Below are 27674 nucleotides of genomic sequence, written 5' to 3' on the forward strand. Positions count from 1 at the left end.
GCCAGCGCCTCAGCACCCTCACAGGGAAGAGCTTCTGCCTCAGAGCTCATCTCAGTCTCCCCTCTGGCAGGTTAAAGCCATTCCCCCTTGTCCTGTCCCTACAGGCCCTTGTCCAAAGCCCCTCTCCAGGTTTCTTGTAGCCCCTTTAGGCACTGGAGCTGCTCTAAGGTCTCCCCTTCAGGAGCCTTCTCTTCTCCAGGCTGACCCAGCTCTCAGCTCTCTCAGCTGCTCCAGCCCTCACAGCATCTCCATGGCCTCCTCTGGACTCTCTCCAACAGCTCCCCATCCCTCTGCTGTTGTTGCCCCAGAGGTGGATGCAGGACTGCGGTGGGACGGGGGTGCTCCTTAGAGTGTAGAGGATGGAGAGAATCACCTCCCTTGACCTGCTGCTCACCCTCCTTTTGACACAGCCCAGGACACGGTTGGTTTCTGGCCTGTGAGTGCACACCGCTGGGTTGTGTGGAGCTTCTCATCAACAAACACCCCCAAGTCTTTCTCCTCAGGGCTGCTTTCAATCCCGTCTCCACCCAGCCTGTGTTTGCGCTGGGATTGCCCCAACCCAGGTGCAGGACCTTGCACTTGGCCTTGTTGAACTTCATAAGGTTTGCACAGAGGGAGGCTGATAGAAAGTGCTGTGCTGTCTGTAGACCCTGGCTCCGTGCCTTAACCTGCCTCTGAGCAGACAATTTCCAGCCCCTGGGGCTGCGAAGCCGTTGCAGAAGGTTGGGTGAGCTGTAGCCATAGTTTCTGGGTTGCTTTATTTTGGAACACAAACCCCACGTACCCTTACGGACTGACAAGCCCCAGGGCAGCACATGCGAGACAGCACAGGAAAACCAGCGGGAAACACATCCACCAGGTCCCGAGTGACCGGGGGCTTCGACGGGTGCTGGTGTTGAGGAGGGGGCACCTGCCACTGAGTTTTCTCTGCGTTATAGTGGATCGAAGGAGACTTTGCTTTTACCTTTGCTTTGCAAAGGGAAACGCGAATGCACAGGAGCGTGCTCACGGGGGTGCTCTGGGCTGAACGCGTTGTCAGTGCTTGGAAATACTCTTTATGTGCGGGGGGCGTTACACGTTCCCCCCCACCTCGGCTCCCCGCAGCCCGGTCCTCCCGCCCAGCAGGCGACGCCCCCTCTGGCACCCCTCAAGCGCGACGGCGCCGCTTCCTCCCCGCCTGCAGGGGGCGCTGCCCCGCCTAGCGCTGCCCGGCGGCCCCTCCTGGCGGAAGCGGAAGCGGCCCGGCGGGGCGGCTCGGCTCGGCTCGGCCCCATCGCCGCTGTGAGCGCCGTGAGTACCGGCAGGCGGGGGGAGGCCGCTGGTGGGCCGCGGGGATCCCGGGGAGGGGAAGCGGGAAGCGGCCTCCGCCGCCGATACCTTCCCCTGGGGCGGGGGGAGGACGGGGCCTGCCCCGGGGCGGCCTTTGGCTGCTCGCCCCCGGCCAGGCCTGCAGCAGCCCCCGGGGCTGACGGGCGGTCTCCCGGGACCTGCCCGCTCCCTGCGGCCCCGGCGGCAAGGGCAGGCCCGCGGCTGCTCACCCGAGCTGCCCCTCGGTGCCGCCCGCGGGTGCGCTCGGTGTGGCAGTGCTGGAGCGTGCCCTGAGGCGTTGGGCAGGGCGCGGCGGCTGCAGGGAGGTGGAAATGAAACGCTTCTCGGAGCGGGAGGTGGCTGCGGCTCAGACCCCGCAGTGATCTCCCGGGTGGCAGAGCTCGCTCTTGTTTGCTTGTCAAAGTCTACCGTTCCTCGGGTTTTATCTCTTTTCTTGGGAGGGGGGTGTGAGGAGTATGTCAGGTTGAGGTGTAACAGCGTCTGGGTGTAGGTGGGGAAAGGAGGTTTTTCTTTGTTGGAATTCTGATGAGAGTTTTCTGGTGCAGGTTTGAAGTCTCATGCTCAGTTTCTAATGCTGTCTAAGTAGAGCACTGCTCTGTGTATGCGCTTGGACTCTCCTTCCAGGTTTACAGGGGCTGCATTTTGGTCTTGTAAATAGCTCAGTCCGTGTTTGTTGTGTTTGTGTTCTCAAAGGTGGAACCAAACTTAATCCAGGCTTGTTCTGCTTTGCATTTAGCAGTTTGTGCTATAAAATGGGTTTGGTCCAAGGTGTAGGTCATCTCTTTTTCATCTGTCTGTGCTGAGAAATCTCAGCAGCTGTGCAGAGCTGCAGGAGAGCCAGTCCATGCCCAACCCCAGGCCTTGAGATTCAGTGGCCATTAGTGCCTCTTTGCTCAATGGGAATGCTTTATTTAGTCTGTATTTTGTCAGGCCACCAAGCTCTGCCCTAGCAGTGTGCAGAACAGTTGTGCTGTCTTTTCATTCTATATATAGAAAACCCCCTCCCTTTGAGGAATGGCAATCCTTGGTCTCTCTGGTAATGAACTATGTGGTGGGAGTTTATAGCTTGGATCCTTTTGGAGCTGCCCTCAGATCTGGGATTTATAGTGGAAGGACTTGGTTTCTTCTTGGGAGACATCTGGGCTGTTAATTCCAGCTCAGATGTACTTTGTAAAGGACAGCTGCCTGCAGGAAGAGATATCTGCTAAATTAACGACCTGTTTGGGAGGATAAGACCTGTGCTGCAGATAAATCTGTTTGGAAAATGATTTTTTCCACTGTGTCCCCTTCTGGTGTTGCCTCATACCCCTGGAAGAGTCATATCCATACAGTATTTGTAATTATATCCCTGAAATTATATGATAGTGATGATGGCTGCTAGACCCTTCCGAGCTTTGTTTGAAAGGAGATACAAATAAATCCAAGAAATTATAGGAGAATGATGGGAATAAGGACATGCAGTTTCCTAGGACCATTGTGTATGGCCTGGTGGTTCAAAATCAACTACTAATTGTTTCTTCTAAGCAGTTGATTGTCCCAGATCTTACTACAGTCCTCAGCAGCCCCTGCTCTGATACCAGTGTAGCATTCGTGCAGTTCACAGGGAGGAAGAAGCAGGTAGGAGCTTAACAGGGAAGAATTTATCCACTTCATGAGCCGAAATGAGTAGTTGGTGTGTGGAGGTGAGGGAAAAGCAAACATGTGGCTCTGGGAAGTTCTTAGTCCCATTCTGAAAGGCTGAGTGGTGGCAGCCTGTTTTCCACAGCTGAAATCTCTTGCCTGGTTCTCTTCATTCTGTTGTGGGGTTTCTTCTCCCATATGAAATAGTGATTTTCTTACATTGCTTTTGCTGTGGGTTTGGGAGTCTGAAGTGAACATTTGCTGGGCTGCTGGAGGGTGGTGCTGAACCTCTGTTGTTCTGTTCTTCCAGAAACATGCAACATGGCAGCAGCCATGGAAACTGAACAGCCGGGCCTCGAGATCTTTGAAACTGCGGGCAGAGAGGAGCAGGTCCAGAGGGAGGAGCAGCCCAAACTGGAACCTTTCTATGTAGAGAGACATTCCTGGAGCCAGCTTCGGAAACTGCTTACAGATACTCGGAAGTATCATGGGTACATGATGGCAAAAGCCCCTCATGACTTCACATTTGTGAAGAAAAATGATCCTGAAGGACCTCATTCCGATAGGATCTACTATCTGGGTAAGCTTGCTGTGACAGCCTGTGTCGTGGCTGAACAGTCACTGCAGAGGCTGTTTGGGTTTGACTGTTCTTGAGAGCAGGATGTTCCTGGCAGTTAAATCCAAATGGATTTCAGGCCAAATTGGCTGCTCAAATGTCATGATCATGATCATGTAATGTAATGTCTCATTAAAGCTTGCGATGTCATCTCCCACAGAAATGGTGTGGTTGGAGGTGACCCATTAGATCTCTGAGAGCTGGAAAAGAACTGTGAAGTGTCCTTTGGGGCACATCCCCTACCTGGAAAGGTGGATTAAGCCTGTTCAGTCTGTTTTCTCTCACTCCAAGTACAATATACCCTCTCCAAAAGCTCTGTAGGTTTAATCTCCCTTTTCTTAATTACAGTTGGTGGGTAGAACCTTGTTCTCCTTCAAAGTTTCCTTCCAAAGCAGAGATTACAAGTGTAATTTTGTGCCTCAGCTACTGATGGAGTAGGTTTTCCAGGGATCCCGTGGGGACTAAATAGCAGCGTAGGGCAGAGGCAGCTTAAAGAGTAAATACTTTTCTCAACATTTTTAGTCTTGATAATGAAGAACTTAATGTAATTTATTGTTTTTGGCTTCAGTGCTTCACTCCTGCATTTTTTCACTAACTAGTGTTTACTTACTGTATCTGCATTTCTAAGTTGAAGCTGTGCTAGAAGTGATTTGGCATGTAAATGGTACTGTGAGCAACATTCCTGGTGGCTTTTTGGAGCAGGTAGAGGAATGCTTTTGTCAAAAGCTGCATGAGCTGAAAATAAGTCCATGAAAAACTGGGTTGTGGAGAGAAACAATGGCTGGAGCAAAGGCCTAGGAGCCAGAACCATGTTCCAGCCCCATTGCTTGCTGCTTAGGCTGGGTTTTTAAGCTCTGATTTGTGATTCACAGAGTCTTTGCATGTGCTGTGCAGTGGCATATAAAGCTGCTGATCTGTCTCCTTTTCCCCTTTTCAGAGGGTGGGGGTCACAATCCTTGAATGATGCTGAGCTCAAGCACGTTGAGGGTGGGTGAAGGCCAAGCTGAGATGAGCTCTTGTTCCCTGTGTGCCACTTCCTGAGCTATAGATCAGACTTGGCCTTCCCCAAGGCACATCTGGCTCCCTCTGGGCTGATCCCATGTGCCTTGGCAGGAGCTTTCAGAATTCTGAATAGCACTGAGGGAGAGGAGCAGGAAAGGGATGTTCAGACCTTCCTAAAGATGCATTATCTTTGAAGCACGAGCTGCATCGTGCTTCAGCCAGCCAGGGGAATTAGCAGGAAGGTCCTTCTTCATTTTAAAAGCTTATAAAAATAAAAGATCCCCCAGAAGACACAGGCAGGCTTCAGGCAGCGTGGGGGAAGCCTGGATGTAGTTCCTTGTTCTCTGCTTTCTCTGGGACTTGCATTTCTGTGAAGCAGGGAATTCCCAGGGCGAGGCTGCAGTGCAGAGACCAGCAGTACTTTCTCTGGTGGGAAGAGCCTGTGAAACTGTTCCTGGGAATCCTTTGAGAGTGTTTGGGTTATGAACAGAAAGCTAATTAATTTTTTTCCCCTCCTCACTTTCACAACAGCAATGTCTGGTGAGAACAGGGAGAACACGCTCTTCTACTCTGAGATTCCCAAAACCATAAACAAAGCTGCAGCTCTGTTGCTTTCTTGGAAGCCTCTTCTCGATCTTTTTCCGGTGGGTCCTGATTTCTTTCTTCTTAGCAGTGTAGTAAGGACATGGGCTTTGAGGTTGCATGTATTTGCCGTTTTTAAAATGTGGAGTTTAATGGCTTCAACGTTTAAGATTCTCCCTATACTCAGCTAGCTGCAGCCATCTCAGATCAAGCATGGCTTTCTCATCAGTGCTTAGAGTTACAGCCTTCACAAACACTGTGTGTGCTGAATGATTCCTCCTTTGCCAGCAGAGATTGCAAGTGCTAATTTGCATCTAATTCTCTGCTGTGAGATGCTGGGGATTGCTGAAGGAGCCTCCAGTCTCCAATAATCGCTGTGTTGCAGGGGGAAGTGATGAGTCCCCCTGAGGATCATTCAGTAGCTCCATGACACATGCTGGAGCAGAAGATCCCTATCCCACTCCCTGGGATGTGTATCCCCTTTTCACCTCTGCACGTAGCAAGCCTGGACCGGTCCTATCCCATGCACCATGGCAGGTTGGAGGAGGTGGGGCACCCCCCATGTGGAATTGGGTGTATTTATCTCCATGTTATTTCCTGAGGCTGTCAGCCAGAGCAGTCACTGTCTTCATGAAGGTTAGCAAAGACTCTCCTGCTTATTCTAGAAATAACAGATCTCCAGTCTGATCTTTTTTAAACCAGTGAATACTGGAAATGATGCTGTGCTATGGGAGAGGTGGCTATCAGGTTTACAGCTGTGTAGGATCTGCTCATGGCCTGCACCTACGTGTGCTGATGATACAGGCACAAGCAGGAGTAGGCTTCTAGCCACCAGCAGGGTTCTGGAGGAGGAGGATGTCTGCAGAGCCATCTGCTCCTGGAAGCTCAGTGTGCAGAGATGCTCTGACGGGGTAACAAAACATGCAAGAGCAGGGGTGTTGATTGTTGTGTTGTGTTCTCTGCCCATATTCAGGCCATCCTGGACTATGGGATGTACTCTCGTGAAGAGGAGTTGCTGCGGGAAAGGAAGCGGATTGGCACCATTGGGATCGCCTCTTACGATTACCACCGGGAAAGCGGCACCTTTCTATTCCAGGCAGGGAGTGGAATTTATCATGTAAAAGATGGAGGCCCTCATGGATTCACTGTGAGTTTGCTCAACCCTCCTCCTGTCTCAGTGCAGGACTTCTTTGCTCTGGCTTGGATTGAAAGTGAGAGCATGACCGTCAGTTGTTGCAACTGATCAGTTATATCACATGGCAATTAGCCTTGAGGCAACCAATGCCCAAATCCTTAAAAAAGGATGCCCTTTCATGTAGCCAGGAGTCACATCAGAGGCAACTTCTGTTCCCAGGCTGTAGTTTAGAGGTCACTGTTCAGCAGTCAGTGCTGTATGAGTTAGAAGATTTGGCTGTATGACTTGCAGGACAAGCAGCCTTTTCTCTGCTGGTGCTGAAGCTGGACTTCAAAGCAGAAATAATTTCTTGTTATTATAACAGATGCCTGATGTCTGTCTAACCCTGTTGTCAGGGGGAATTTACTGTACCCTGAGTTGCTTTTGGAGGACAAGGTTGTATGTTCTGCCAGCCCCTTTTTAGGGTGCTGTTTTTAAGCGTGTGTCAGGCTTCTCTAAGCAAGCTGCCTTCTGATCTGTGGCTAATCCTCAGCACTGGTGAAAGAGGCTCTGGTGGGATCTGTGCAACTGTGGTGGAAACACAATTTTCCCTATAAAATATTTGGATAGTATTTTTCTGTGTTTAAAATGGATTCCTCTTTTGTAAACCTATGTATCTGAAGTCAGTGTTCACACTACTGTGGTCTTAGAGACCTTCTGATAATCCAGGTTAGTTTCTGTAAGTGTTCGTGTGTTATCATTGGTTACTGTGCTTTTCTTTTTCTCTCCAACAGCAACAGCCTTTAAGACCTATTCTGGTAGAGACCAGTTGTCCAAATATCCGCATGGATCCCAAGCTTTGTCCAGCTGATCCAAATTGGATTGCATTTATCCATAGCAATGACATCTGGATATCTAATATAGAAACAAGAGAAGAAAGGAGGCTAACGTTTGTGCACCATGGTACTGCATCCTGAATTAAAATCTCTGCACCTCCTCTGCACTTGTTCCTGCTAGACTGAATTCAGCAGTGGCACTGGGGGTTCTGAAATCTGGGGGAATGGCCCCTGTTTATTCCGCTTTGTTTGTCCTGTTCTGTATGTTTCCTGTAGTGCAGATATCGTGGGATGATTCTGGATGCACTGTGGAATCTGGCAGAACGAGTTATTTGTTGAATACATATGGAAGGGCTCTTCTGAAAACCAGCACATTCCTTTTCACTGGAACAGCCTTTTCTTGTGTGGAGGAGCTGTGGGTGGAATAGAGCAGGAGGAAAGTTTCTGTCAGGGAAATCAAACTTCAGGGCCTTTTAGAGACAGTATAGGCAGTTTCTGAATAGCAGTGAGGCTTCTGCTGGCCCCTCATACTCAGTAACTTAGGTTCTTACTTCTTACCCTCTCCACCTCTGTTTCAGACATGTATCCTGGAAGAAAGAAAATGAGAGATGGTGGATAAAACACTTTAAAAATCAAAGTGTTTTGTTTTGTATTTAAATCACGCTTGGTATTTAAACTGTATCATTTAAATTGCAGTTAAATTAAAATTTCTAGCACTTGTAATAATACTCTAGCCTATTTAAAAGTTAAATATTAAAATATTATGTAAGTACATTAAAAATAAACTGTAGCAGTGACTCCTTCTCAGATGATAATTATTTATGGAGCGCTGCTAAGTTACCTCCAGGGTAACAGGGAAAATAGTGAAGCCCTATGGAGATGTCATCATGTTGACATGTTATGTAAGCCTTTGCTTTGTGCTCTGAATGAAATACTGGTGCTTTGCTTTTTCTGAACGTTGGTGTTTTCAGTTGGAGTTGTTCAGAAAGGTTTGTGCTTGGTTTTTCTTTTTAATTAAAGATTATGGTTCCAATTCACTGAGCTCAGGTAGAGGGAACATTTTCTTTCTTCAACTAGTACGTAGGGAATTGAGAGATTAGTTGGGTAGGAGTAAGCAGGGAGGATGGCTTTGCTTTCCTGAAAGAAGCTGCCATGTCAGAGAGGATTAGATCCTCCCTAAATAAATCAACAGAGCAGGGTGGAAGCAGAAAACAAATCTGCTGAAAAGTGATTTATTGTCATGTTCCTGGAGGGGTGAACTTGGGCCAATGTTTAGGATAATGCAGAACTGGTTTCCTTCTGCGGTACATCATGAACTACTTCTTCTGTGTCTTTTTTTAGAACTGGCGAATGTTGAGGATGATCCAAAATCTGCTGGCGTGGCCACTTTTGTGCTGCAGGAGGAGTTTGACAGGTACACTGGCTACTGGTGGAGCCCAAAGGCACAGCCAAGTAAGTGTGGGGCATCCAGTGAGTCTGACAGGCACAAATAATGCCCCGTCGTGCTATGCTGTCCAGTGCAGAGTTAGTTTTTTCTGTTACTCTTTATGAAGACAGGAGCTTTACACTGTGGCTCCTTTTGAACTATCTGTGGCAGTGGGCATGTTACAGTGGGCTTGTGACACATGTTACTGGGGGAAGAGACTTCCCTTCTTTGTAGGCGTCTCAGAGTGTTTTGCTTAATGAAACATGAATCACAGACTTTGGATTTTATTTCATTCTTGCAACCTGCTCATGCTCCTGAGAGAATATTGATGCCTGCAGTCATTGATAATGAGAGCTGTTCTGACCAGGAAATGTTAATTCATTTATAGCACTGAATGGAGGTAAAGTTCTTCGAATTCTTTATGAAGAAAATGATGAGTCAGAGGTGGAAATTATTCATGTCACATCACCCATGCTGGAGACAAGAAGAACAGATTCCTTCCGGTACCCCAAAACTGGTGAGACCCTGATACCTTACATCTCTGTTCCTGGGAGACACATATTCTATTCCGTGTGCCTGACAGCAGTGATGCTGCTAGTCTAGAGCAAGGGGTTGTTGGAGAGGTGTTGAGTAGTCATGGAATTGGTGTCCCAGTGGTAGAAATGTGTTTGGGGAAGCTCCTGCTGGGAAGGTTACATTAGTCTGGTGACTGTGCTGATATTCCAGCCACGTGGTTACTAAGAGCTCCGAGTCTGGGTGTCTCAGGAGTTGGCAGAAACCCTATCTGATTGTCACTATTTTGGAGCTGGTGTCTCAGATCCTGACGCATCTGAGTTGTGGAGGGGTTGGTTCTCATTACAGCCCTGTGTCTCTGAGGGTATAGCTGCAAAGTTAATGTCCTTCTGAGGTTGTGAGAGAGGGTTTCTGTTCAGCTGCTGGCAGGGCCCTGGCAGTTCAAGTTCTCAAGGATTCTGGTCTCCGTGATTGCTCTTGGACTTTGAAGAACAAGCTCAGCATTCTTGCAGCCAACTAGGGAAACCTCCTGTTGTGATATTTGCAAACAGTAAAAGGGTGAGGGCAGGCTTGAAGCATAGTAAATGGCATGTCATTAGAAGCGGGGAGGTGAGACTTTAGCAGACCTGACACTGTCAGGTGTATGGGGCAAGTCTGAGCAGTTTGACCCTTGTTCTTCTGAGATTTCACTGTTACAGCAGGGAATGTTGCTCACAGGTAATAGTGGTTCATTCTCCTCACTCCTGAACTCTTCATTTTTTGGAGAAATACCTTCTGTTTGGCTGACTTTTCTGAGCTGCACAATTCATTCAGGTCTTGCAGATTCCCTGATCCACTGGGAAAAGTTTTCTGCTTATGATACTGATTTACTAGTTGTTTCAAGGAGGAAGAAGAGCTCAGTGTTAGCCTGGGAAGCAAGAGATGACTTCTTGTGGTTTTTAAGCACTCGTGTGCATCCAGATTTCTGAGATTCTCTTGTCATAGCTGAGTTCAATGCTGAGTTTCAGCAGTTTAGGGAAATGAGCCAACCAAAGCCTAACTATTTGTTAAAAAGAATATCCAGGTTTTAAGCTCTGGGCCTCAGTTTGCAGTCTGAGCTGTAGGGACAATAGCCCTTTTCTGTGGGTAGTTATGAGGGCAAAGCTTGAGGCAGTGGAGAAAATTCTTCCTACGGAGAAGGTAAGTACCCAAATAGACGGCACTGGGACCTAAGGCGAGTTGTCTCACCTCAGTCCATCAGTTTTTGTGTATGAACCAGGTTGATGAAATGGGAATACTCACAGCAGCACTGACAATATTGAGAGCACATGGAACTTGCCACATGTGGCTTCTTGTGGATCAGCAGCTTTGTTCTTTACAGTGTCTCTTTTCTTCCTGTGGAGCAGGCCCCAGCGTTTAGCACTGCAGGTGCTCTACAGCAGGATGACTTTGCTGCTTTGTGCAGGCTTTGTGTAAAGAGTTAACTTCAGATTTTCAGTGTTCAACACAAATATGTAGCTTTATTATCTTAACTGCACTAGTCATGGCAGTAGGTTTTTAAGTGTTTAATTTTCACAAATGCTTTTTAGCACTGGATCATTTTCTGTGTACCACCTTGAGGATCACAGCCAAGCAATAAAACAAAGCTTGCTTTGCTATCTTGATCACTCCTGAGCATTTACTTCCAACTAGTATGTGCATGAGAGAAGACTGACTGTGACAGTAGCATGCCTCTTGATCAGATCTGTTTGCAGGAGGAACCTGCCTCATGTTTGCAGTTTCATTTTCCCCTGCCTGGCTGTGTGCTGTCTCTCACATGTGCAAGCAGGCTATTTGATCAAAGAGCATTCTGCTGTTTGCCTTTTCCAGTCCTGTATGAATAACACCACAATAATCCACAGTTCAGCTCTGCCCTCTTGGAAGCAAACAACTGGTGTCTAAACTTCTAATACCTGTTTTTATAGGTACAGCAAATCCAAAGGTCACTTTCAAGATATCAGAAGTGACAATCAATGCGGAAGGCAGAGTAAGTTCTATGTTCTGCTTGTTTTCCAAATAATTGTAATTTCTGTGAGTCTTTTTTGGTAAAGTTCATTTTCCAGTTCAGTACAAATAAACTTTCTTGGCTGTGAAAGCTTAATGGCTTCTCTGGAGGCAGTGCATTTGCCTCACTCCTGTGCAGATACTTGGTGTCTGTGTGTGCAGCAGTGTTTCTCAAGGCTGTGCTTTCCTTCCCTACCACTGGTTTACAAACTCAGCTGCAGAGCAGAATGTTTTAGGTGTGGATGGTTAGATCTTCTTATGTGACAGATCTCTTGATTGGCTGCAGATATGGGGAAAATTTGCTTGCAAAGACAATATATCACTTTACAAAAGCATGAGCATATGGAAAGAGATGAACTTTGCAGAATTTTCCACAGCTCAGTCCAAGATCTTCAGACAGTTGGGAAATTAATCTCACCAGATACAGTAACAGCCGTACATTATTGGGATTCTCTCTTCTCTTGAACTACTTCAGCCATCGACAGTCACCTGCTGGGATAGCGATGCTGACGTCAGCCAGCAAAGGCAGGGAAAGCCATCAGGACCCTTTGGGTACCACTGTGACTTGTTCCCAGTCCCAGCAGAAGTGCATGTCATGAAGTAGAAGCACGTTGATAACTGGATGTCGTGCAGGATGTTCAACATCTGCCAATGAAAACACCTCACAAAACAGCTCGGTACAAATCACCTGCCCTTTACATGGGGAAACTGAGTGTTCAAGTGACTTGTCCGAGGTGAATGGTGGATTGGTGAGGAGCATCCAGATTTCTCAAGTCCCAGGCCTGGCTGTGCTGGTAGTGTGCAGCTCTCCTGCTGTGCTGGTGTCTGGCTAGAGACGGGGTTGAATCCCCTGTGTTGCAAAGGCTGAGCAATCTAAATTGCATAAGCTGCGCAGAAGAAGTCTTCTGTGTCCAGACTCTCATCGTGCATGAAAAACTGGTTGTGGGGGTTCATCTCAGTGTCACTGAATTGCTGCTTTGTCAACAGATTGCAGATGTTGTGGATAAAGAGCTAGTTCAGCCGTTCGAGATCCTCTTTGAAGGAGTAGAGTACATTGCTAGAGCTGGGTGGACGCCAGAAGGAAAATAGTGCGTATGTTAATCCTGTCTCTGCTTAGAGGGTTTGGGGCAATACAGTTAGAAGCAGAATGTAGTGGTCTCTGTCTTCTTCAAGCTTAAGCCTGCTTTCATTTTTACATTGCTACAAACTTGGTTGTGCAAAGGGGATGATTTTTCCAAAACCAAACCAGAGTCCTCCTTGTCTCTTTCTCTGGTACCTGGCCCTATTGCTTTGGTATTGGGCACTCGCAGCCTTTGATGTATGTGTCCTCTCAGCATCCCTGTGAGAGAGAGTGCAGTGCTATTATCCCCATTTTACAGATGGGGAACTGAAGCCCAGAGAGGCTAAGTGACTTGCCATGGTCACACAGGAAGTCTGTGGCTGAGGAGAGAAATGAGCCCAGGTCCCCCAGGCCCTAGGCTAGCGCCCTAACCACTGGACCATCCTTGCTGACCAGACTTACTGATCAGAAAACCTGCTGTAAGTGCTACTTACATTTGCATGTCATTTTTAACCCTGTAGATGATGTAGTACAGTGTTTCTAACTCACCAGAAGCTTCTCCAAAAGGGTTTCTCACCAAAAGGGTTGTCAAACACTGGAACAGGCTGCCCAGGGAAGTTGTGGAGTCACCATCCCTGGAGGGATTTAAAAGATGTGTAGACATGGGACTACAGGGACATGGTTTAGTGGTGGACGTGGCAGTGCTGGGTTAATAGTTGGGCTCAATGATCTTAAAGATCTTTTCCAACCTAAACAATTGTATGATTCTGTGATTCTCCAGAATTGCACTTCTCCAGTTCTTGAATCTAAAGATGGCTTTCACCTTTTTCATTCCCTCCCTAAAAAATGTGGAAGAAATGCAGGGAGGCATTTGCCACATTATCTTGCTTTTTGCAGGATTATTGTTAGAGCTACAATGCAAAGCCATCAGAAGTAAGGCAGTGTCTGCTGCCACTCCATTTAGGTGCCAGTGCTATTCTCTGCCAGGTATAGATTGCCTACATTAGTATTTTCACAAGTATCCTCAAATTTCAATTGAAATTTTTCTGCTTCATTATTCCCTCTGATTTTTCTCTTCTCTTTCTCCCTTAAAGCACTATTCAAATCTGGGAGAACAGAATTAATTAAACTTTTGAACCTGCAGTGCTTATGCAATATTGAAGTGAAGCGAAATAGGTTCTTGTGTTATGGAAGAGACTTGTTTATGTGGGTGAAATTTTACATGTGGTTTTGTGCCTAATCTGAAATGGAATGTTCTTGACTCCCTCATAATGCCTAGTGCTAGTTAGTGTCTGTTGAGATTTTCAGACCCAATACTTATGGTTGCACATTATTTTCTCTAATATCTGTCTCCTCAACAGCATCTGGTCCATCTTACTGGATCGCTCCCAAACTCGACTTCAGATAGTCTTGATCCCTCCTGCATTATTCATCCCCACAGAAGATGATGCAATGGAAAGACAGAAACTTATCGACGCTGTACCAGATTCTGTTACACCTTTCATTATTTATGAAGAAACAACAGACATCTGGATAAATGTAAGAATTTGAATTTCAGCCTTCTCTGATAGTTTGTTGTTTGAGGCTCTGTTTGTAGCACTTGAGCAATGTTGGTGTTACTGTGCTGCCTAGGAGAATGTTCCCAGTGTGCATATTCTGTGCTTCCTGCTGTAAAAACCAGTATGTAGAGAAGAGAGGGATTTGGGATGTGAAAACAGAGCTGCTTTGCTTGAGGCTGCACAGTGGTGAGACACAAATAGGAGCAGAGCTCAGGGCTCTGGCATTCCATGGCCACAGCATTACCCACTGACACCTTCCAGCTTCTTGGTGCCAGTTCACCACCAGCAATGCCAGCAGATGAAGTATCCTTCAGCCAACACAGATCTCTCTAGATGGCATTGGGTGAACAAGTCGTAGGAGTCTGTTAACAGCCACTAAAACCCCTCCTTGGCTATACGGTCTGGTGAAGTACATGTGTGTGTAATGCTCCTGGAGGTGTGCTGTAGGGCCTGTGCTGTGAGAGCAAGCACCTGTGTGCTAGGCTAACACTGTAAAAATGAGTGCTCTTCACACCTCTTCAGATAAAGATCAATGTCTCTGAAATGACATCCCATTGGAGGTGTGCCAGGGTGCAGGAAGGCCTGGGAACACCAATCACTGGCAGCTGGACCTTTCAGCAGAGAGCATTTGCACAAAGCCTGGCAGTAAATGGTCCCTATACAGCGAGTGCTGTCTATGATACCACATTCTCTCCTTAGTGATAGTGTGCGTGGTTTCAGGATGGTGCAGTAAGTTTTCCTTTCTCCATTATTTTTACTGAAGTGTTTTTTGACTGGCAGCTCATCCTGTGCAGATAAATGCTCCTGAGTCACTCAAAAGTTTGTTCCATAAAGGAAGAGTTGGCATCTTCATGAGTGTGTAGATGATGACAGCTCATCTTTCTTTAAGTAACCCTTCACTTGTGAGCTACTGGGCAGGGGAGGCCACTGCACTCTGGCTTCTCTGGCTGGCTCTCATGCTGTTTGCAGAGCTGGACCCACCTCTGTATCTAAGCCAGAAAGGCAGGTTCAGGAAAACTCACATAATTAGTTTGGTGGCCAGAAGTTAGAGTTAGATGAGCAAGAAGCCTGGAGCTGTGCAGCATCTGTGGCTGCTGTCTGCAGACACCCCCAGGTTCACAAGCATAACTGGTTCTCCCAGTGCTGCACCCTGCTAATGTGAACTGTGATATTTGTGTTGAGCAGTGAGAGGAACAGCTTATGTTGTGTTATGTGACTTCAGTGCCAAATTCCTGCTGGTAACAGTAATCCACTGCTCTGTCTCCATAGATCCATGATATCTTCTATGTCTTCCCTCAAACCCATGAAGATGAGATAGAGTTCATTTTTGCCTCCGAGTGTAAAACAGGATTCCGGCACCTCTACAAAGTCACCTCGGTTTTGAAGGAGAGCAAATATAAACGGTCGTGTGGAGGCCTCCCTGCTCCAAGTGAGTGAAATCATTGTTTTGAGTTAGTTGGGCATTTGCTGCCAGCTAGTGAGGAAATAAATGTCCTTCCAGCTGGCAGGAACTGTTGTCTGATTGGAAACTCCTGCTCTTGTCCAGGAAAGCACTTCACTGTTCAGTCATTCTTGAGATTGTCCAGGGGTTATTCTGCATTCAGTGTACTTTGGGTTTAACCCTGATTCTTCCTCATGGACTAGAGGGAAAGGTTTCAAAAACTCAGATGGGAAACAAGCTCCTCGTGATACTGTGAAATGCACTTCATTGGCTTTTCCTTGTCCGTGTTGGGACTGTCTGTGCACTGAGGTTAATCATTATAGCAATAACATGGATGTGTCTGGTGTGCTGGGTCCAATGTATCTAATAGAGCACAGGACTCGATTTTGCAGGTAAACACACCATAGTCCCTGTCAGCCTTCACAGCAGGTTGGTAGCAGAGAGGCTGACAAAGAGCATGGTTTGAACACACTGCAAAAAGGCCCATAGAGAGCCTCCCTCTCTGAGTGGGCACACATCTTGGTCCCTTATAAATGAACATGTGTCCTTGGCAGCAAAACCTATGATGAGCGGGCTGTTCAGAGAATTCCTCTCTGCTTTTAAACCAATCATGGTATTGCTGCATAGACAGAGATGTAGGTAGGAGAAAATTACTGGCAGTTGTTGGAAATGCAGGAAGAGTAATTTTAAGCAAAAACGTCAAGGACCATGTGCTTCTGAGCTGCAGTCAGAGCTTAGTCTTGCTCAGATGCACGACATAGCTGTGTGCAAAGCTCCCCGAGTGGTTTTTCCACAGCATGTATTCTTTAATATACAGTTTCATGCTGTGATACTTTAATTTACTTGTGTGTGTTGAAGGCACTTGCTGAGCTCTGCATGCACAAAAAATACACCTCATTTTACTAGAGGTCCTAGTTTCATGCAACTGTTGTTTAGGGTCTGTTTTTTTTCCAGATAGAATATATCCTGGGTTGATTAGATTTCTCTGAATGCATGTGACTCCTTTTTCTTGCTAAATCTCCCTCATTCTCAGGGGAATGAAACCATCTTATAAAAGCAGAGCTGTTCCCCACCCTGTTTCAAAAATCCCCATTTTTTGGCTCCTGAGATTCCCTTTGCACACCCATTTTTCAGTATAAAACCTCTGTTTCTGTGCATGTGACAAAAGAATTCATAAAAATGCTGTCCAGGCCAAAGGCTGAACCCTGTGAATCCTTTATCAGCTATTTCACAGAATGTTAAACAGTAGGAGCACTAACAGTTGTCTGGGGAGCTGGCAGTGGTGCAGGTCTTTTGCAAAGGCAGGTTGCTCTTGGGTTGAGTCTGATAGAAAAGCTTGGAAGAAGTGTTAATGTGACCATGTGTTTTGTAAAATGTAAAAGTGTAGAATCCCTCTGTTGGTTATTTGCAGGTGACTTCAAGTGCCTCATCAAAGAGGAGATAGCGATTACCAGTGGGGAATGGGAAGTGCTTGGCAGACATGGATCCAATGTGAGTCTCTGCTCTTACTGTATGGATGCCCTGCAAACAGGACACATTGCAGGGATGACCTTTGGGGCCTCACAAATCGATACATGTCACGTTAGTGAGGCTCTGCTCCCTGAGTGGACCTTGCCACTCCCTGATATTGAGTTTAAGCTTATGTATCATGTGGGGATTTTGGTCTACAATGTGCTTTCATCCTTCTCTACCTCTGATGTGCTATTCTGGACCAGAGATTGTGGTTTTGGCAGTGTGGGAAGGCAATCCAGGCAACATTAGTTGGCATTTTTTTCCTGCACGTTCCTGTGTGAATCCTTGTCAACAAGGAGTTTTCCCCACTAGATTTAGGGCTTAAAGAGATGGGAACAAAAGTTCTGTGAGGCATCAGTGGGGAAATTCTAGGTGTCACGAGCAGTAAGACATCATGGTGGTGTCCTACTGCTGTTCTGGAATCAAGAGATACTCGTTGGAGGGATCAGTATAAATCTGTTAACCCCATCTCTTTTTAGCTAGAATACACAGTGTTTATGCTCCATGGGGGCAGAGTTAATAGCATAGAACACAATAGGGAAGACTGGGAAAAGTAAAGAACCTGCATGAGAGAGCTGAGCAATAAGGCATGAAATGCAGATCATAACTGACAGAGCTGTGGACAGTAAGAACAGTGAGTTGGCTTATTCCTTGCAGACTGGCTCCAACTCAGCTCTATGGGGAGGGGCCGAGGAGGAGACTTGGAAGTGGTAGAACCAGGTATTGTTTTGGCAAGAAGCAATATTGAGGGATGTGTTGTTTGTTTTGATTTTGACAGATCTATGTTGACGAAGCCAAAAAACTGGTGTACTTCCAAGGCACAAAAGACTCACCTTTAGAGCATCACTTGTACGTTGTTAACTATGAGAATCCAGGAGAAGTAAAGCGGCTGACGGAACGTGGTTACTCTCATGCCTGCTGTGTCAGCCAGGTACCTGTCTGCCTGTGAGGCCCTGCATAGGCAGGGCTGGCTGGGTGTGCTGTGGCTTATCTCCAGTCTTGTCCTTCATCAGTCAGGAGGCAAGGCTGTATTTGAATATAGCAAATATACACTGTGTTGTGTGCTCCTGTTTGTTGTACAGTGAGTGCATAAACCCACCCTGGAAAACAGATTTGACTTTCCAGTTCAGTTGCTCTTCAGCTCATTTCAGGCAAAAGGAGCCAGGGTGAATTGTTTGAAAGTGTTTGAGCCTGACTTTTCAACCTGAAGTAGGCTATAGAGTAAACATGGGAGGAGATGAGTGTGTAATTGGGTGGGGTTACAGGCATCTGGGGCAATAGCCTGTTCAGCTGGGAATGCTTTACCCAGAAGAGGATGTGTGACAAGGTCCTCATGCTACTGTTAGTTTTGCAGGTGTAATTTCAGCTTTGGAGTGTTAATATCTGAGTTTTGCTAAGGACTGTAACTTCTCGAAGTCAGTCTGCTGTTATCAGAAGTGCTCAGACTTCCTGGTTTAATCTGGTCCACAAACACCTTCTGAAAGATCTAAATGCAGAAAGAAATGATCACTTTTGCTTTTGCCTCTGCACTGAGGAGTTCATGGTAATGTTCTTTTTCTCCCCAGGATTGTGACATGTTCATCAGCAAGTACAGTAATCAGAAGAACCCGCACTGTGTGTCACTTTACCGCCTGACAGGACCTGAAGATGGTGCAGCTCACAGGACAAAGGAATTCTGGGCTACCATTTTAGATTCAGCAGGTAATGGCATGGATGAGGAGCAGGAAAAGGACAACCAGGATCACAGAATGAAAGATATTCCAGAAGATACTTGCTTGAGATTTGCTGTTGTAGGTGACTAGACTTGTCTCTGAAACTCATGCTTGTGCGAGGAATTCTTGGAAGTACAGGAATGTTTTCAGCTCAGCAACAAATTTAGAGTGGAAATGACCAGGTTTCTACTGCCAGAACCAGTAGAAGCTGCAGACAGCCAGTTTTAGCATCAGGGGAGGGTTTTAAGCACCCTCATTTACTCTATGCCATGTGCCTGCTAATGATCATGCTTCTGGGGAGGGACACACACTTCTTAAGTAGTTGTATGCTGCTGCTTCCTAAAGTCTTTGAGAGACAGCTCTTGGGCTTTTATTTGTCTGTTGCGTTTCTGTTTCCTTTCATCTCTCCTTCCCTGAGGCATATTCCATATCCTGTGCTTTCCATTTATTAATGAGGTGAGTCCTGAGTGGAGTTAGGAAGGGATGGGATACCTGTAATGGCCATGTCAGGGGAGAAAAGCCACTACCATCCACGGGAGAGCAGGGATGGGAATGTGGTAGGACTGAGAAAGCTCCCCTATGGCTGATGCATTCCCAGTCTCTGCCTGATCCCAGCCACATCCACTGGAAAGCATGAGAGTGCTCCACTGGGATTGCGGCGAGATTGATGATGTGGTAGAAGCAGAGCTGCGTTATTCATCCATTCCCTTTTAAACCAGGCTCTCTGTTCCCTCCTTTGGCAGGTCCTCTTCCTGATTACATTCCCCCAGAAGTGTTCTCCTTCGAGAGCTCCACGGGGTTTACGCTCTATGGGATGATGTACAAACCTCACAATCTGCAACCTGGAAAGAAGTACCCCACTGTGCTCTTCATCTATGGAGGTCCTCAGGTGAGTGCAGCATGTTGGTGAGCAGTGGGGTGGGCTGGCCTGGATCACTCCACTGCTCTCCTCTATGAACAGTTCCTATCCTATGCTGAGGATAGTGTGCAGCATTTTGCCTCTTTGGGGAGTAGCTGCTTGGCCAAAGGTGCTGTAAGCGGTCATGATTTCTGGGTCATAGATTAAGGCATTGCACTTGTCTGAGAACAGGTATGGAGCAGCAGAACTGGAACTGGGAGAAAGAGGAGTGCAGACAGTCCCCGTTCTGTTTCCTCCTCCTCCACAGGGATCTTGTCCTTTATTTCCACTTCCCCATGTGTATGTGACGGGAGTGCTCTGTCAGCACTGACCATTACCAGTGTGTGCTTAGGAGAGCTTGCTCCCTGGTTGTCCTTCTCCCACTGCTGAATAGAAGGTGAGCCCTTTAGTCCTGTTTTGGTTCCCCCAACTCTACTGTGCCCTGCTGTGGTCCAAGGCAGATAGAGTGAGACCTGGTGAAGGGAAAGATTTTTCTCCTGGGAAAGAAAAGAAAGAGCAGAGCTGAAGGCTCAGGGTTGCGTCCTGCAGTCAGCAGCCACCCCGCTTGCTCCATGCCCATTGGTGCTGCAGTGGACCTCAAGTTCAGCTCTTCAGATCTGTGACAAAGAATAGTTTGTTACTGGGGAGGAGAGTTTGTTTCATAGCAGACCACAAACAGGGAGAGAGAATCCTGCAGCAGGGAGCAGAAGTCTTCAAAACTTTACATTATAAAAATGTACAAAACACTTAAAGGAAGGTAAATATAAATAAAATCTGAACTTGGCTTAAGAGGAGACCCTCTGGATTCTGTTACATACGTGGTTGTGTCATTGCTGCTCTTCTATTCCAGGTACAGCTTGTGAACAATCGGTTCAAAGGAATCAAGTATTTCCGTTTGAACACTTTGGCCTCTTTAGGCTACGTTGTTGTTGTCATTGACAACAGGGGGTCCTGTCACCGGGGGCTGAAGTTTGAAGGAACCTTTAAATACAAAATGGTAAGTGGAGCTCTGAGTCTGGCTCTTCGTTTCTTCTGTGCACGTATTTAGTGTCTTATGAGGGAAAGGGGTCATCTTTCTGTCACAGCACAGTGGAGCGTTGGTGTGTGGTTGGGTGCTGCATGAATGGAAGCAGCAAAGCTGTGAAGGTGGTTACCTCTGGACAGCCTGAGAATGTAACTGACAGAACTTACCTTTTCCTCTCCTCTCCCAGGGACAAATAGAAATCGATGACCAAGTGGAGGGGCTGCAGTATTTAGCATCACAGCATGACTTCATTGATTTGGATCGTGTTGGCATTCATGGCTGGTCCTACGGAGGCTACCTCTCTCTTATGGCTTTAATGCAGAGGTCAGATATCTTCAGGGTATGTTCATACATTGAGTACTTACTCTGGTGTGCAGACAGAATTTTTCCCTTAATTGTGTAACCTCACATGGGTGTTCATAGCACAAAGACACCCCATTCACCTGAGCACAGAAGGATATTGCCTCTCTGGAACTGTGTAAAAGCACTTTAAACGGTTGGACTGTTGAGCTTCCAGTAACTTAACTGTGCTGGTATAGCTGTATCAATCTTGGGTCACCTATGCTGAAGGTACCTTATATAGTGTCAGCTCTTGCCAGCTTTGTGTCAGCCAAGCTCCTTGTGCTTTGAACCAGCTAAGGGAAATGATCCTGCTGAAAAACGAGACCTCCTCTTCCTCCTCCCCTCTTTTCTGCCCTGAGAGAATAGTTTCTTTGCAGCCTGATCTATTCCCAGATCAAATGGCCCATGCTGCTTTGTAGCAGTGTGTTCTGAAGCAGCCAGGAGGGCAACCTGGGGATGGGGAGAGATACTGAGAAGAGGTTCTTGTCATTTTGTGATTTTTAGATCACTATACTAAATGGCCACACTGCTGTTGGGCAAGTCTCAAAGGTAGATGTGATAAGAGCTGGGTATTGCTCTTGGGATGGGTTTTGTTCTTTGTGGCTGCTCTTGCTTTCTCTAAGTCCAACCTGAATATTACTGGGAGGTTTAATAATTATTTGTCTGGCGTCCTTAAGAATTATTGTATTTTTACTCTTAAAAATACCTGCCTTGCAAAGGGGTTTGTAGTGCTTTTTCTTCTTCTCATTGGTCTTTCTTATACAAGCCTCTCTGCAAGCTGGTGGTGCAGAGTAGTTTGCTGAGTCCTAGGGACCTATTGATCCCAGTTTCTGTTAGATATTCAAATGAACACAGGTTTTGCAACGTGAAAGCAGAGCACTCTGTTTTTTGGACAAAAGCACATGTAGGTCAGAGCTGAACTGTGCTGATATGTATGAACAGTGGGAGGGAGAACAAGGATTGCTTTTCTTTTTCCACTGCAAGCTGTGCATTGTAAACTTACCAATGTGTTTTGGGTAATAATAGTTGCACTGGGATAGAGCTGTGGGAGGGTGGGATCCCCAGGTCGGGGTCAGGCATTCTCATTCCCCTTCCCTGTGCTGAGAGCCCTGTTGAACTTGCAGGTTGCCATTGCTGGAGCACCCGTCACGCTGTGGATTTTCTATGACACTGGTTACACAGAGCGCTACATGGGCCACCCAGATCACAACGAGCAGGGCTATTACCTAGGCTCAGTGGCCATGCAAGCGGAGAAGTTTCCTTCTGAGTAAGTTTGGTTCTGGCTCTTGCCTTCTACTTTTCCTACCAGGAAAGTTCAAGCCTCACAGACATGTTTTTATTTCCTTGTTCTTGACAATTGAATCCTGAAATCACAAATCCTAATGCACAGATAATAATTAAAAAATAATAAATACCAAACCCCAACACTAATAAACTTAATACTTGAATGAACATTTGCATAATTACAGGCCATTCCATGTAATCCCTTTTATACTAGCTGTAATTAAAGACTATCTTTTATGTCTAAAGAAATGACAAATATATCTTCAATTATGATTAGCACTTTAGAGCCACATTAAGCTAGATAAAAATTAGTTATCAGGATGCTTTCTGCATGACTGGCAGGTTCTGGGATGCTGTCTGCAAATGTTTGTCTCTTGCTTTTCCCAGACCAAACCGTTTGCTGCTGCTGCACGGATTCTTGGATGAGAATGTTCACTTTGCACACACTAGTATTTTGCTCAGTTTTTTAGTGAGAGCTGGGAAACCATATGACTTGCAGGTAAGGCCAGAATTAGGATTTAAAGGTGATGTGTGTGTCTTTGAAGAGTCCAAAATCGGAACTTGTAACATGACTGTGCTGGGCAGCTTGAATTCTAGGGTAAAACTGTAGGATTTGAGCCTAACATTTTTTTAAAAGGAAGATCTTATGAGTAAATAAGTAAAAATATCAGGCAAACGAGCAGTTAAGAGCAGTTAAGGCTGCTCCTGAGGAGATCTGCAGTTTGGAGGCGGTACAGCAGTGTTCATGCAGTGCGGAACTGGGTTGTGCATTTAATTAAACCTCCTGGTTCTGTGCAGATGCAGCCCGGGTATCCCACACGGTGCTGCAGAGCTGGGAGCATGCTGGTTTATGTGATGGCTCTGGACAGGATCTGCCTCTGTTCAGCCAGGCTGGTCACCTCCTGCACAGCACTGGGTGGATTGGAGGGTGCAGTGGGGTGTCTCTGGGTTCAGGTGCTGGAGGATGGGGTGTACTAGCCAAGGTGCAGTGTGAATGCAGGAGATTACATAAATAGTTTGAATATGGTTTAAATGTTGGTGCCTCAAACTCTTGTGGATACTTATGACTTTATTTTATATTTTAGATCTACCCTCAGGAGAGACACAGTATAAGGGTACCTGAGTCGGGAGAGCACTATGAACTCCACCTACTGTATTACCTGCAAGAGAACCTGGGCTCTCATATTGCTGCCCTGAAGGCAATGTAACTGACCTCTGCAGAACTCTGCTCCACTGGCTGCTTCACCGGACGAGGAGATGTAGGAAACTAGAGGAAATAGGATGGAATATTGCATTCTGGTGCCTGCCACATGTACACACACGTACACACACACACGGACGCTTTTTTAAGAGTAAATTTGGTGCCATACAGGAAAGGAAAGTACAGTGACCTGCTAACTTGGAAGCTTAAGACGGAAATAAAAGCAAACACCTGTGGTATAGCGCAGTACCATGGGTGTTCTCTTGGGGGAGGAGCTGAAACTGAAAACAACGTACTTCTACAGCACCAGATCTTCACTTTTTAAAAGAATTATGACACAATTGATGTATTTTTACAGTGTGTTCCTTGGTATCTTATTACATAATACTGGATGATTTACTCACTACCCAGCGAGAGTTTACCTGAATGGTTACAACTTGTATTACATTTTAAATGCTATCATATAGCTTTTATGCTTTGTGAAAGAGATGTGTCTCACTCCTTAGAAGCTGGTCACAAGTTAGACACATCACCTATCTAGATGTTAATTGTTTTTTAAGAAGAAAGACTTCTAAGCTGCTTCCTAAAGAATTTAAGTTTTGGTTTCAGTTCAGCTGATGCCAGGTTCTTTTCAATGATTTCTTCTCTCCCCAGGATAAATCATACTCTCTTTTCCTTTCAGCAGCTTGAAATCCTATCCTGATTGTACTTGATTTCAGTGGGGAAGTGAAAAGATATTTTACTGTGATACGGGCATAACAGTCTTTTATTCTGACATGCAAACTAACTTAAGTCAAAGAGCTGAAACTCTGTAAATTTTAAAACAAGCTTAAAAGTGCAGCTCATTTCTCACTGACAATTTTCCCTTGGGCTGGTTTTGTAATACTGTTTCTTCCCATCCCATCAGCATGATATAGGTATATGCATCCTGTTACAATTTTAAAAGTCAGTACTCTAATTCAAAGGTCTACAGAGGATTTGATGAGGAGAGACCTTATGAACACTACATGTGAGGCAATATGAACTGCTTCATTGAATTTCCTGCTTGATTTAAGGGACTATTTCCCAGGTTTGTACTCTGTTCAGTGCTCCATTCCTGGGTCCTTTCTACCACTGCTGTGTAGCATGATTATGATGCTGTATTTGAGAAACCCCCTTCTGTATAGCTTACGGTAACCCTGCTAAGCCTAAAGGATATGCAATCCCAGTTGTGTTTTTGCTAGTGAGGTTTTAACTAAGCAGCAGGCTTGGCTAAAAAGTATCATAAGTGTGTGAAGTCACTTTTAACTTGCAACAGGTCGTTTAGGATAGAAACCCATAGCAAAATGATTCTCTTTAATCCAGGAAATTCTCCCCTTGGGGCTTGCCTCTGAGACTCCTATAAGTTTTAATGGTTTTCTTAGAAACCTAAGAACTTCCTTTTCTTTCTGTTTTGGTGCTAGAGAGAAGCAGAGCATGATTTTCTTTTCATCTTCTGAAAATCTGGAATCACTCTCAGTGTTTACGCTCTTAGTACTCCACATGTTGTAACCTTGTATTTTCCTTGCTTTTGTACTCTTCAGCTTGATCCTGAGACTCCAGGATTTAACACAACCTGGCTGTTTTGTATCAAACCGCATCGCTTTTCAGTTAGGCTGCTGGGCTTATGCACCAAAGCTGTTGGAGCTGGTGCAGTTACAGTTGTAAAATCTGTGTCTGAGAATAGGATCTGGGTTTTGGGGGGGTTACACAAAAGATAGCCAAAGCAAACGGGCATGTAGTAAATGCAGATATCCTCTGAGGGGGGGATGTTTGGTTTGGGCTATTTTCTGGTTTTTGGATCACAGTAATTATATGTGGATCAGTTAAAACACCATTAGCTGGTCAATAACAGGCGTACAGTTTTATTTTGGGAAGGGCATGGCAGGGAAGGAGCCCAGCTCCTCTGGTGTCTACTTTTAGTAGTTAATGTGGCTGAAGTGAATTCAGCATCCCTATGGAGTGTGCTCTAGTCAGTATTGGGAGATGAAAACATGTGCTGATGCATTTGAACTAGAACAACATGACAGTGAGTAGAGACAAGTATAAGCTGTTACTATGGAATTCCATTGTGTTCCTTACGTGTTTATGCTGTATTATATATATACATATATCTATATCTGTTCATATATACATATATGTATAAAATTATACGTGGATAGTATCACCTTTTCCAAGGTTGTTTATATTTTGTTCAATATTAAATTAACTTGCTTTTTGGGGTGTTTTGTTCTTTTTCTAGAGGTGACTACCCTTGAATGTAAATGTATATGGTTTTTAAAATGACATTGATCCTTTTGTTTAAAAAACAGAACAAAAATGGCCTTCAGCAAATGGAGTTTTTTTGGGGAACTGAAGAACTGAATGTTATGCAAGTAAACCAGGCCAGGTTTTGATTTGGCACAGGATGTGATAAGTGCTGACATAGAACTTTTTAATGATGCATCCTTCCATTGTTTTAAATATATATATATCAAAAAGCTATTAAAGTACAACGTACTGTAAGTACTCTATTTTGCAACATAAATTATGTATTTCTTTCTTTCCTACAATTTTCCTTTTACAGTAGTTAAGCACTTTCAGACCCCATGCTCCCTTGTCGTGTGGAAATGCTGCAAAGATTTATCATCAGTGTTGTAGCTCTTGCAGAGATGCCTGCCTGTAGGTGAAGGTGTGAGAGATGCCTTATGTGAGATCTGATCTGCAGTCAGCAGCTGAATTCCCAGTGACACAGGAAGAAGGGCAAAGCCAGTTGCAAGTGAGATGCAGAGGTAGGAAAGTGTCAGTGCTCAGGACCATTGCGTCAGTATTGTGTGGGGGAGTAGCAGTCCTGCACCTCGTACGGTGAAGTGTTGGTCTGGCACTGGAGCAGAGCTGGCACAGAGAGTGGTGGCTTTGCCCTGCTCTGAGGTGGTACTTTATAGTCCAGGAGATGATATTGTCACTCCAGAAGAGGTTTCCAGCCTGTTTGATGTTTTGAGATTGTGCGTTGTCATTTCCTGCATGTTAAAAAATACATTGGTTAATGTGAGTTTTAAGCAGAACTAGTGAGATCCTGGGGAAGCACGTGCAAGGGAGGCTGGCTGTGGAGAAAACAATGTGTGAGGGGGAGCAACCTGTATGGTTCCCACAGGAGACCTTGATCTGTCCCTTTGGAGGATCTTCTGCCTTCAGCAGAGGTGTCCTCTGTGTCCAGGAGCACACCTACTCCGAGCAGGAGCGGGATTGAACCTTCATTGCATGGTGGCTATTGGTTGCACAGGTGTATGAGATGAATGTTTTAATTTCATATATTTTTAAGAATATATATGAACTATGGGGATCTGAGCGATGAGATAGTGAAGTTGTTGAGTGTTGATGCCAGCAGTTTCTTACAGTGGCTGGGTTTGGTTGTGCTTGTTTTGGGTGGAAGCACATTAATTCGCTCCATTTTAACGCAGCTTCCAGCCATTCCTCTTGAGTGTGCAATGCGCAAAGCTGTTGGGTTTCACCCGTCATGTTGGAGTTTCACTCCCTGCCCCCCTTTGTCTTCAATTACTTCATTTATCCAGAACAAAGTATAACTAGTATCTACGCAGAACTGCTTAATTTTTATAAACTCAATGGAATGAGTTCAAAGCACCAAGCAAAGCATTGAAAATCAGCTAACTTCATTAGATTAGAATGGAAAATGCATTCCCTGCTTACTAGTGACATTTGGGAATAGGCAATGGAAATAACTTTGGTGTAGTAATGCTTTAACCCTGGAGCACTGTACAGCAGATTATGGAGGAGTCAGAAACTCTGAGCCCAGGGATCCCAACCCTTATTCCCTACCAGGAGAAGCGTGTCCTGTTTGTGCTGTATGTGTCTGTGTGTGAGGCGGGCTGGTTTGCTGCTGGTGTGACACTCAACTTCTCGAGGCAATAATAGAGTCTAAATAAATGAAACAAGCAGCCAGATTAGGACACTGCCTTGAATTGCCTGTTTACTTGAGTACCAGAACCCTGTAAAGACTCTGTGTGCCCTTTAGGGTTCTCCAGGCTGCTCCTTTGGAAGGGGAAGAGAGATCCTTGTGCGGTTTTCACTTGGATGTTCTGCACAGGAGAAGTTCAGGTGTTTAAATTTAGAACATGAAGTGCCTGCTGTTTGCGTTACCAGAATTGCATGTCTCACTCCAGTGGCTTTATTGGTCTCCCTCCCTCCCCCCTTCCCAGCTCCATGGCTTTTAATCATGTAAAGTGGAGACATTAGTTTTGCTGCGTTTTATTACAAAACCTTTGTTGCAATAAAGATGCTGCTAAATAAATTGAATTAAATGTTTTCCGCCCTCCCCCTATTTTCAACTGTCTCTCTTCTTGATTTAGCAGAGTTTGTGTGTAATTAAATCTCTTCCCTCATTGCTCTCTGGAAGGCAGCAATGATGGAAAATGCGTGGTTTATGTACGTGTTGGGTGTTTAGCAAAGGCATCTGTGATTTTTCCAGTCCCCGGTGGTTAGGTAGATGGGTACAAAGGAGGATGAGGCATTTGCTTGGCAGAACTGCATTCCCTCTCCTGAATGTTGCCGTGTGGATGCTGTTAG

General features: G+C 45.7%; 1 protein-coding gene across 5 annotated transcripts; it reads left to right on the plus strand.

Moving 5' to 3' along the window:
- The first annotated feature begins 1213 nt into the window (after nucleotides 1–1213).
- On the plus strand, nucleotides 1214–27428 carry DPP8 (dipeptidyl peptidase 8). 5 transcript variants are annotated; one of them, XM_030498380.1, is made up of 20 exons: nucleotides 1214–1290; nucleotides 3260–3529; nucleotides 5099–5211; nucleotides 6123–6296; nucleotides 7058–7226; nucleotides 8441–8551; nucleotides 8914–9042; nucleotides 10982–11043; nucleotides 12048–12148; nucleotides 13482–13659; nucleotides 14949–15108; nucleotides 16532–16611; nucleotides 17411–17563; nucleotides 18198–18333; nucleotides 19088–19233; nucleotides 20093–20239; nucleotides 20454–20606; nucleotides 21733–21875; nucleotides 22280–22391; nucleotides 22978–27428. In XM_030498380.1, exons 2-20 carry the CDS (start codon nucleotides 3271–3273, stop codon nucleotides 23098–23100), a joined length of 2649 nt encoding a protein of 882 aa, XP_030354240.1. In that variant the 5' UTR covers nucleotides 1214–1290; nucleotides 3260–3270; the 3' UTR covers nucleotides 23101–27428. The 5 variants fall into 5 exon arrangements, 4 of the variants coding, with proteins under 4 accessions (XP_030354240.1, XP_030354241.1, XP_030354243.1 ...); XR_003993312.1 differs by lacking the exon at nucleotides 1214–1290 and having other exon boundaries at nucleotides 20454–20590; XM_030498381.1 differs by lacking the exons at nucleotides 1214–1290; nucleotides 5099–5211 and having other exon boundaries at nucleotides 3391–3529.
- Nucleotides 27429–27674: the final 246 nt, after the last annotated feature.

This window comes from Strigops habroptila, chromosome 9 (genome assembly GCF_004027225.2).
Source record: "Strigops habroptila isolate Jane chromosome 9, bStrHab1.2.pri, whole genome shotgun sequence".
Classification (NCBI taxonomy): Eukaryota; Metazoa; Chordata; class Aves; order Psittaciformes; family Psittacidae; genus Strigops; species Strigops habroptila.

What these genes read in the sequence shown, in the direction of transcription:
- DPP8 (XM_030498380.1), top strand. Translation starts at nt 3,271, where the DNA reads ATGGCAGCAGCCATGGAAACTGAACAGCCGGGCCTCGAGATCTTTGAA. An exon ending in CTCTTCTCGATCTTTTTCCG is followed by an intron (nt 5,212 to 6,122) that starts GTGGGTCCTGAT and finishes GCCCATATTCAG; the next exon opens with GCCATCCTGGACTATGGGAT. An exon ending in CTTCCGGTACCCCAAAACTG is followed by an intron (nt 9,043 to 10,981) that starts GTGAGACCCTGA and finishes CTGTTTTTATAG; the next exon opens with GTACAGCAAATCCAAAGGTC.